The sequence below is a fragment of the Arachis ipaensis genome, chromosome B03 (assembly GCF_000816755.2).
Source record: "Arachis ipaensis cultivar K30076 chromosome B03, Araip1.1, whole genome shotgun sequence".
Lineage (NCBI taxonomy): Eukaryota > Viridiplantae > Streptophyta > Magnoliopsida > Fabales > Fabaceae > Arachis > Arachis ipaensis.
Window position 1 is genome coordinate 134803797 of NC_029787.2, and position 11807 is coordinate 134815603.

General features: G+C 37.7%; 1 protein-coding gene across 1 annotated transcript; it reads right to left on the minus strand.

Annotated features, from left to right (window-relative positions):
* Window positions 5390-6747, minus strand: LOC107633991. Its single transcript, XM_016337575.2, has one exon. It carries the CDS (start codon window positions 6152-6154, stop codon window positions 5390-5392), a length of 765 nt encoding a protein of 254 aa, XP_016193061.1. The 5' UTR covers window positions 6155-6747.

The window sequence follows — 11807 nt, forward strand, 5'->3', positions numbered from 1 at the left end:
GTTTTTCATTTGTGTGTATGTTTTGAGTTTGTAATTTTTTCTTTTTTTTCCCTTTTCTTGTAATAGTGGAAATAAAAATGAATATGCACTTGTCCTGCTTAGCTTGTTAAAATGTAATCCAGTTAGTATTGTTGTCGCTATAATAATAACAATGTGAATGATACTGTTGGGATTTAAAAAACATTAACAAATTTAAAAAACATGGTCTCTGATTTTCTGAGTTCTAAGTGGGGGTGGTGGTGGTAGGTTCTGAGTTTTTTTGTTCTTCTTATGATTTCATTATCATTGTTGTTATTTTTTTTCTTCTTATATATATATATTTATGATTTCATTATCTATTGTTCTTCTTTAGATGATGATGATGACTATGATGATAATGGTGGTGGGTTCTGGTTCAGTTCAACTTTTGTTCTGTTTCGGGTTGATTTTGGTTAATTTTAGAAAAGGAAGAAGGGTATTTTTGTCCAGGACGATTTTAAAATTAAGTTAAATTTTTTGGATTATTTTGTAACAAAAAAAAAAAACAAAGAATAAAATAAAATTTCAGCCCTACCTCAAAAACCAAAATCATACTTAACCAAAAAAAAAAATTAATGACCTCAAAAAAATTCGCCATGTTATCTACTCAGATGCTTTATGTCTATTGTAACATAACTTTGAAGTCTTGGTCTTTGTTTTCGTATGTCTGACCAACAATTTCACTTTAATTTCTTCCTATTGGGCAGAGAGAGAAGAAAACAATGGACTAAGTATTTGTATTAGTGCTATGATCAATAACCTTCATACATTCCAAAACATGCAATAGATTGATTACACACACGACCAAGTAGCTTTTCTTGCGGAAAAAAGGCTACATTGGATAAAAAGCTTTTCTCCTCATAGAAATTCATTCCATACAAGCTAAGATAATATTAATATAATATTTAACAATAATAATGAAGAGGATTACAATTAAAGGTAAACTACCAAATATCATTCAAATAATTTTTTCTTTCACAAAAATGCACTCAAATTTTACTATCCACATAAATGTCTTTAAATAATTTTAAAATGCAATAAAAATATCTAACATTAAATATGTATTTCTTAAAAAATAATTTAGAGATTAAATTTTGATGCAATTTTTTGTAAGCATAAATAAAAAAAAATGAGATATTATTATTCTTAAAATTTAGTGATTTTTCGCTAAGTATATATATTTTTGTGATTTTTTAAAAATATTATTGATTGTTGACAAAAATCACAATATATATATATATACACACTTAGCAAAAAATCACTAAATTTTAAGAATAAAAGTATCTTATTTTTCTAATCATGTTTGCAAAATCATGCATCAAAATTTAATCTCTAAAGTATTTTTTAAGAATACATATTTAATGTTGAGTATTTTTGTCACATTTTTAAATTATTTCAGAATATTTTCGTTGATAACAAAATTCGAGTACATTTTTATTAACAACAAAATTATTCGAATACATTTTTGTTGGTTTATCCTAAAAATAATAATCTATCTATGCACAGAATGATTCCTGCTTCTCCAAATCCACCAGATGGTCGAAAAGAAAAGAAAAACATCTTCATTCCTTGTACCTCTATAGAGCCAATCACGTAAATCCGAGTTATCTGAATATAGACCTAAAAGGTTCCAGACCTCCTTGGCACTAGGACACTTCTGAAGACAATGAAGAATGGATTCAAAACCATTCTGACACTGATGGCAAGTGTTAGATAAAGCTAAGCCACCACCCAAACGAAACTCTGCCGTAGGAATAGAGTTATGAAGACTGAGCCAAATCAAGACCTTGTACTTCTCAGGAATATGCAGTCGCCATACCCACAACCAATTATCACGCTCATTTCAGTCAAACTTTCTTTTGGCTAGCCAACTATATCCACTCCTAGTTGAATAGAGTCTAGAAGATGCCACACCCCACGATCAACCCGAACTCTCTCCAGCATTTAAATCCGGAATATAAGCATTCAAACGCTGTTTGACAGCTTCTGGAATGTTAGAGAAAACATTGTGGAAATTTCATTTACCATCTTTCCAAACGTCTCTAATAGTTAAATCAGAGTCAGATATATGTACAAAAGAGATATCTTAAGCAAGTGGGCCCTCAATACTCCAATTGTCAAACCAAAAAGATTGATTAAGTGACCCAACACACCAAGAGAAGGCATCCTTAAGAGCACCAAAGGCCTTTGAGATACTTTTCCAAACATGAGAAGCGTTGCAAGGGACAGGGCCATCTAAAACTCCCTCATTTCTCAGATACTTTGCCCTCAAAAGAGCAACCCAAGGCTTGTCCTGACAATGAAAAAGTTGTCAAACCAATTTACCAAGTAAAGATATATTAACACACGCAGGATCTCTAACACCCAGGCCACCAAATTTCTTTGGTGTGACCACGGTCCTCTAATTAACAAGAGAAAGACCTCTACCATCAACTTGACCCTTCCAAAGGAACTGTCTCATCTTAGAAGACAATTTATCGCATACCCAATTTGGAAAAAAAAATACTTGCATATGATAGACAGGAATGGATGCTGCAACAGAATTGATCAACCAAAGTCTTCCTATTTTATTTAGAAGTCTTCCTTTTCAATTAGCTAATCTTCCCCTCACCTTTTTAATCAGCGAATGAAAAGAATCCCTACTAGTACGGGAATGATTAAGGTTAACTCCAAGATATCTTCCTAAGTCCAAAGCAAAACGTATTGAAGAAACACTAGTAAAAATATCTCTTCTACGAGCAGTCACATTTTTAGAACAAAAAGTTTTAGACTTTTCAAGATTTACTTTCATGCCAGATGTTTTGAAAAAAATGTTAAGAGAATGCATGACCATTTGGACCTGACACTTTGTAGCCTGACAGAAAAGTAAGAGATCATCTGCAAACATCAAATGAGAAAATTTTGGGCCACCCCTAGGCTGTGTTTGTTTCTGAGAACAGGACAGGAAAAGACATTAACAGACAAATATACAAAACTTTGTGTTCTTGTATTCTGTTTGGTGATAAACTAGAATAAATTATGAAAATCCAATTTATTCTCATTTTTTTTCATTCAAAAAATTTGAGATGAAAAATATAATAATAAAAAATATAATTATAAAAAATTAACAAGAATAATGAAAGAAAAAATGAAAAATAAGTTGTGTTCTTTGTTAGTGTCTTTGTGTCTTTCCTGTCAGGATGGACACAAAATACACTAATTCAGTGTCTCTGGGCACATTGTCTCTGTCCATGTGTCATTTGTCAAACACGATTTTGTGTCTCAGTGTCCTGTCTCTGTAAGCAAACACAACCCTAGTGACAGAAACTGGTTTTTACACACCCTTGACCACCTTATGAGATATATAGCAAGCAAGTCTTTCCATACAAAGCACAAATAAGTAAGGATTCCAAGTGCCATTCTAGGAGCAAAACTATCCAATCTATTCCTATTTCACAAAATAAAAAGAGATGATGCACGGACACAATTCATAATCAAATTAACAGTGATGATAGAAAAACCAAAAGTAATGAGAGTACTCTCCAAAAACCTCTAATCCACCCTATCATAAGCTTTTTCAAGATCAATTTTAAAAACAAGAGTACCTTTCTTGAATTTTGTATGCTTCATGAAATTCAAAATTTTTTGGGCCACAATAATATTATCAGGAGCACCACGACCCGTGTAACACCCTAAGTTTTATACTATCGTGGGGGTCTTTAAAATAAGGTGCCACACTTGGTTAAGCAAAGAAATGACTAAATCGTTACGCAAGGAAGGAGTAAATGCGCGTAGAGCGGAAAATGGGTAGCACCAAACCGGTATAAGTGGGAGTCCCCTTCCCTTACCGAAGGTTCTTATCCCAAACGTTTTGGCGATCACCTTCTTTTACCGAAGGATCATCTCGATCGATCACCTTCCCTTACCGAAGGATCATATTGATATCTTGTCTTTGGGGGTCACCTTCCCTTACCGAAAGATCATTCCCTCAGTTTAATTTACAATCAAGGTTATTTAGACATACACAAGAATGGAGTCATATAAAAAGATATCTTATTATATAAAATTGATGGGATAGTCCCCTTCCCTTACCGAAGGTTCTTATCCCAAACGTTTTTCGATCACCTTCCCTTACCGAAGGATCATCTCGATTATCTTGTCTTTGGGGGTCACCTTCCCTTACCGAAGGATCATTCCCTCAGTTCAATTTACAATTTGGTTGTTCAAACATACACGAGAGAAAAATCATATAAGAAGAGATCATGCAAGAAAAGGGACAATTATGATGATAAAGGGATTTATGAAAAATCATGGGATCCTAGCATATGTATGGATTTTCCAATTAAAAGATTTTGGTAAATATAATAGCATGGGTGGAAAGAGGTCATATCAAGGTGCAGATAATAGGGCATTCTAAATGATTGCATAAAATATTTAAGAAAGCATGTACTCTCGATTTTTAAAGGAATAATAACATAATGACATGCACATAATAAAATAGAGTATATTAAATATCTGAATAACATATTTAAGAAAGCATGTACTCTTAATTTTAAAGGAGTAATAATAATATTATGACAAGTCACATAGATGCACTTAATAGAATAGGATGTATATTAAATATTTGAATAACATATATAAGGAAGCATGTACTCTTGATTTTAAAGGAGTAATGGTAACGTTATAACAAGTCACATAGATGCACTCAATGGAATAGGATGTATATTAAATATTTGAATAACATATTTAAGAAAGCATGTACTCTTGATTTAAAAGGAGTAATAATGACATTATGACGAGCCACATAGATGCATTTAATAGAATAGAATAAAATATTTAAGCAAGCATGTACTCTTGATTTTAAAGGAGTGATAATAACATTATGACAATATAATCATATGAAAGGGCACAAAATGAGTATTTGAATGAACATCATAAGAATACATATACTAAGGATTCAAGAAGGCATGAAGGACATGATAGGCAGACATGATCAACATGAATAAAGGATGAGGGAACGATAATTAATGCCATGATAATAGTCGTGAATGGAAGAAATTAAAAAAATGAAACATAACACATGCCAAGCGTTTAAAAACATAATTCCCTACCTTCTTTTCTAACGCTTCTTTGAGCTTGCCTCTTGTGTTTGCCCACAGAATGTTATTTCTTTGTAGAGAGAAGGGAGAGGATAAGTGTTTGAGAGAATTGATTTTTTACCTATGGGTGCTCTCCTATTTATATACATTTGGGGATGGGGTGGTTGGGATATTTTAAATTTCAAACTGAGGGTGGTTACCAGGTTCCTATCCCAAAATTTCAAAATTCTAAACTTATCTCCTAACTGATTTTCAAACTTCAAATTTAATTTTGTTTCTAGAAGGGGCGGTTGTTACATTATCACCCCCGTAAGAAAAGAATTTGTCCCCAAATTCCATGTCTGAACTTGGTCGATAAGGGTCATCTTAATTAACTTAGGGGCCTTACTGAAATTTTCTATTGTTGGGGAGAAAAGGAAATCCTCACCACGATTGTTACCTGTAAACAAATTCGGGAACTTCTGTCTCATGTCTGCCTCTTTTTCCCATGTGTAGTCTCTGGAATTGCCGCTACCCCATGCCACTTTTACCAGTTGTATCGTCTTGCTCCTTAGTTGCTTCATGCTTCTGTCTACAATCTCCATGGCTGGTAGTTCAAAAGTCAGGTCGTCTTTGAGTGTTACATCCTCTTGCTGCAACACATGGCTTGGATCGTGCTGGTATTTTCGGAGTTGGGACACATGAAACACGTTGTGTAGTCTTGATAGATTTGATGGTAGGGCAAGCTGGTATGCCGACTTTCCTATACGCCGGAGGATTTGGAATGGACCCAGGTACCGGGGGCTTAGTTTTCGTACCTTGAGAGCCCTCCCTACCCCGGTGGTGGGGGTAATTTTTAGGAATACGTGATCGCCTTCCTGAAATTCGAGGGGTTTTCTTCGTTGATCTGCATAACTCTTTTGTCGACTTTGGGCGGCGCGTATTCTTTCTCTTATCCTCTTGATATCTTCTGTGGTCTGTCTTACTAACTCCGGTCCTAAGTAGCCTTTATCTTCTGGTCCGTACCAACATAAAGGAGATTGGCATCTTCGCCCGTACAGTGCCTCATATGGTGCCATCCCGATGCTACCATGGTAACTGTTGTTATAAGCAAACTCGATCAGTGGTAGGTGACTCTCCTACTTTCCTGGTCTGTCCAGGACACAAGCTCGTAACATGTCTTCCAACGTCTGGATGGTCCTCTCTGTTTGTCCATCTGTTTGCGGGTGGTACGATGTGCTCAGGCACAATTTTGTCCCGAATGCCTTCTGCAGTGCGTTCCAAAACCTCGAGGTAAATCTTGGGTCTCTGTCCGAGACTATGGTTGTTGGTACCCCATGTAACCTCACGATCTCTTTGATATATAGCGTGGCTAGTCTTTCCAATGAGTCGGTCGCCTTAACTGGTAGAAAGTGGGCAGTCTTTGTAAGTTGGTCCACGATGACCCATATAGCGTCACGCCCTGTTTGAGTACGAGGTAGTCCCATGACGAAATCCATCGATATGTCCTCCCATTTCTACTCTGGGATGCCAAGGGGTTGCAATACCCCTGATGGTTTTTGATGTTCAATTTTTACCTTCTGACAAACCAGACATTTATTCACGACCGTAGCTAAATCCTTTTTCATCCCTGGCCACCAGAACATCTTTTTCAAATCATGGTACATCTTTGTCATGCCAGGATGAATGGTAAAATCTCCTTTGTGGGCTTCTTCCGCAATCTTGCATTGAAGATCGCCTTCCTTTGGGATACAGATTCGACCTTGGTATCTCCACACTTTGTCCTCTCCTTCGGTGAAGCCTTTTAATTTTCCTTCTTTGACAAGGCTCAGGATTTCTTGAAAATCGGGATCGGAACTCTGCGCCTTAGTTATTTGTTCTTTGAATTGACTTGCCACTGTTAGGTGGTTCAGACGTATGCTTTTTGGAGCGAGGGTGACTTGTAGGTTCATTTCTTTATCAACTCTGCCTCTTTTATCATTAGCCATGATGCCTTGAGTACCTTCCGACTCAGAGCGTCAGCCACCAAGTTAGCCTTTCCTGGGTGGTAATTTAGAACAAAGTCATAATCTTTAAGAAACTCCATCCACCTCCTTTGTCGCATGTTGAGTTCCTTCTGGTCGAACAGGTACTTTAAGCTCTTATGATCGGAGAATACTTGAAACCCAACTCCGTACAAATGATTCCTCCATGTCTTCAGCGCAAATACTATCGCGGCTAGTTCAAGGTCGTGAGTTGGATAGTTGGCTTCGTGGGTCTTCAGTTGTCTTGACGCATACGCCACTACCTTTTCGCGTTGCATTAGTACACAACCCAATCCTTGTCCTGAGGCGTCACAGTAAACTTCGAAGGCCATGTCGGGGTTAGGTAAGGCTAGTACTGGGGCGGATGTCAAGCGACACTTTAACTCTTGGAAGCTTCTTTCGCAGTCTGGCGTCCAAGTAAACGGGGTATCCTTCCTGGTTAAACGGGTTAACGGCAGGGCTAGTTGAGAAAACCCCCTTATGAACCTTCTATAGTAGCCCGCCAATCCTAAAAAACTCCTTATTTCTGTGACTGACGTCGGCCTTTCCCAGTTTAGTACTGAGTCTATCTTACTGGGATCCACTGATATTCCGTTGCCGGAAACCATGTGTCCAAGAAATTGTACCTCCTTCATCCAAAACTCACACTTGGATAGTTTTGCGTACAACTTTTTCTCTCGAAGGGTTCCCAGTATTACACGCAAGTGCTCCCTGTGTTCTTCTTCTGTCTTGGAGAAAATCAAAATATCATCTATGAATACCACCACAAAATTGTCGAGGTAAGGTCAAAAAATTCTATTCATGTAGTCTATAAAGACGGCGGGGGCATTGGTCAACCCAAAAGACATTACTGTGAACTCGTAGTGTCCGTATCTCGTTCGAAATGCTGTCTTTGGAATGTCTTCCTCTCTTACCCTTATCTGATGATACCCTGATCTCAGGTCGATCTTTGAGAACACTGTTGCACCTTGTAGTTGGTCCATTAAGTCATCTATTCTTGGGAGGGGATACTTGTTCTTCACCGTGATTTTGTTGAGTTGCCTATAGTCCACGCAGAGACGCATGCTACCGTCTTCTTTCTTCACAAACAATACTGGAGCTCCCCAGGGAGAGATGCTTGGTCTGATGAATCCTTTTTGCAGCAGCTCCTCTAGTTGGTTCTTCAGTTCAGTGAGCTCTACTGGAGCCATTCGGTAAGGGGCTATGGAGATTGGCCCTGTCCCAGGCATCAATTCTATGGAGAACTCAACCTCTCGTGTTGGGGGAAACGAGGGTATATCTTCGGGAAAGGCATCTGAAAAGTCGTGTACTACTGGTATCTCACAGAACTCCTGATGGGAGTCTGCTTTTACCGAATTTAGCAAGGCATATTCTTGCCTCGTACTGGTGTCTTCGGAGGATCTGGGAAGGTCACGTGTGTCTCGTATGGATTGAGAAGGGAAGATGACTTTTCTCTCAAAACAATCTAACAAGACTCGGTTTTCGTTGAGCCAGTCCATTCCTAGGATGATGTCTAATCCTACTAAAGGGAGGCACACTAGGTTAGCAAGGTATGATCTACCTGAAATGAGAATGCAAACCCTCTGGCAGACCTGCTGAGGGCAAAGACTCGTCCTTGACGTTGGGGTGCATCGGCGGAGGGTGGGGGAACTATTGAACATTCCCTGTTTATGGATAACCATAGGAAGAGGCTTCATTAGTCATATCTCCTAGGATCGACTTTGCTTTGATACCAATAATGTAACACCCTAAGTTTTATACTATCGTGGGGGTCTTTAAAATAAGGTGCCACACTTGGTTAAGCAAAGAAATGACTAAATCGTTACGCAAGGAAGGAGTAAATGCGCGTAGAGCGGAAAATGGGTAGCACTAAAATGTTGGAATTTTAATAAAAATGAAATAGCATCTTAACCGTGAGTATGAAATACTTATAGTAAACTAAAACAAGAAAAGGAAACTAATACGTCCTAAACTAATCTCGTCGAAGAGGCTCCCATACTTGCATCCTATCCCATCCTTGATCAGGACTCTTCAGTTATTTATGAATCGAGGTACCAGGGGTCTCCCTCCAACACCCTTTCGCGCAGTGAAGACCCGGTTCCGTTGCGTGGGATGAACCAAAACTCGACGGGGTGCCGAAGTGGGGGAATAGGGTACGTATTCCACCTTTGGACTTCCGCAAGGGTTCAACTCCTCCTCTGGATCCTCCTCCATGGTGTCTTCCTTCTGGCCAGGGTCGTCAGATTCCTCTTCCTCGGCCTCGGAGTCGGACTCGAGGTGTTCCACCTTAGGTGACCGCTTTCTAGATGTTGAAGCATTCCTATCTAGGAAGGTTATGATGGGCAGCTGGGGTTCCTCTTCCACGGGTTCTCGACCTAAGTAGATAGTTTGGAGCACGGTAGTAGTGGTCGCAACTACCCACGCGTGCTTCGAGGGATCATACTCAGAAGTTTCCCTCGAGGGGCACTGCGTCCTCTCTATCCGCTGTGCCATGTTCCTCTGGAGATAGTATGGGAAAAGAAAGGGAGTGAGAACCTAACGTCTCAGTAGGAGTGCTATGTAACACCTCCATATCCATCTCCAGCCCACGTGCGGGATTTTAAAAACAAGCGTATAACATGGCATGTAATATGCATCTTCTTTTTGAAAAACATGTGTGTAAAAGAAAGGGAAAACATATAGGAAAATAGAAGGATAACCTCAACATAATCATAATCAAATCTAAGGAAAACATAGAACTCAAGCTTTCATTCGTGCCTTCTTTCTTTCTTAATTTATAACTTATATGGAGGGTATTGAGCTCAAACCGGTATAAGTGGGAGTCCCCTTCCCTTACCGAAGCTTCTTATCCCAAACGTTTTGGCGATCACCTTCCCTTACCGAAGGATCATATTGATATCTTGTCTTTGGGGGTCACCTTCCCTTACCGAAGGATCATTCCCTCAGTTTAATTTACAATCAAGGTTATTTAGACATACACAAGAATGGAGTCATATAAAAAGATATCTTATTATATAAAATTGATGGGATAGTCCCCTTCCCTTACCGAAGGTTCTTATCCCAAACGTTTTTCGATCACCTTCCCTTACCGAAGGATCATCTCTATTATCTTGTCTTTGGGGGTCACCTTCCCTAACCGAAGGATCATTCCCTCAGTTCAATTTACAATTTGGTTGTTCAAACATACACGAGAGAAAAATCATATAAGAAGAGATCATGCAAGAAAAGGGACAATTATGATGATAAAGGGATTTATGAAAAATTATGGGATCCTAGCATATGTATGGATTTTCCAATTAAAAGATTTTGGTAAATATAATAGCATGGGTGGAAAGAGGTCATATCAAGGTGCAGATAATAGGGCATTCTAAATGATTGCATAAAATATTTAAGAAAGCATGTACTCTCGATTTTTAAAGGAATAATAACATAATGACATGCACATAATAAAATAGAGTATATTAAATATCTGAATTATCTGAATAAGAAAGCATGTACTCTTAATTTTAAAGGAGTAATAATAATATTATGACAAGTCACATAGATGCACTTAATAGAATAGGATGAATAGGATGTATTTGAATAACATATATAAGGAAGCATGTACTCTTGATTTTAAAGGAGTAATGGTAACGTTATAACAAGTCACATAGATGCACTCAATGGAATAGGATGTATATTAAATATTTGAATAACATATTTAAGAAAGCATGTACTCTTGATTTAAAAGGAGTAATAATGACATTATGACGAGCCACATAGATGCATTTAATAGAATAGAATAAAATATTTAAGCAAGCATGTACTCTTGATTTTAAAGGAGTGATAATAACATTATGACAATATAATCATATGAAAGGGCACAAAATGAGTATTTGAATGAACATCATAAGAATACATATACTAAGGATTCAAGAAGGCATGAAGGACATGATAGGCAGACATGATCAACATGAATAAAGGATGAGGGAACGATAATTAATGCCATGATAATAGTCGTGAATGGAAGAAATTAAAAAAATGAAACATAACACATGCCAAGCGTTTAAAAACATAATTCCCTACCTTCTTTTCTAACGCTTCTTTGAGCTTGCCTCTTGTGTTTGCCCACAGAATGTTATTTCTTTGTAGAGAGAAGGGAGAGGATAAGTGTTTGAGAGAAATCTTGTCTTTGGGGGTCACCTTCCCTTACCGAAGGATCATATTGATATCTTGTCTTTGGGGGTCACCTTCCCTTACCGAAGGATCATTCCCTCAGTTTAATTTACAATCAAGGTTATTTAGACATACACAAGAATGGAGTCATATAAAAAGATATCTTATTATATAAAATTGATGGGATAGTCCCCTTCCCTTACCGAAGGTTCTTATCCCAAACGTTTTTCGATCACCTTCCCTTACCGAAGGATCATCTCGATTATCTTGTCTTTGGGGGTCACCTTCCCTTACCGAAGGATCATTCCCTCAGTTCAATTTACAATTTGGTTGTTCAAACATACACGAGAGAAAAATCATATAAGAAGAGATCATGCAAGAAAAGGGACAATTATGATGATAAAGGGATTTATGAAAAATCATGGGATCCTAGCATATGTATGGATTTTCCAATTAAAAGATTTTGGTAAATATAATAGCATGGGTGGAAAGAGGTCATATCAAGGTGCAGATAATAGGGCATTCTAAATGATTGCATAAAATATTTAAGAAA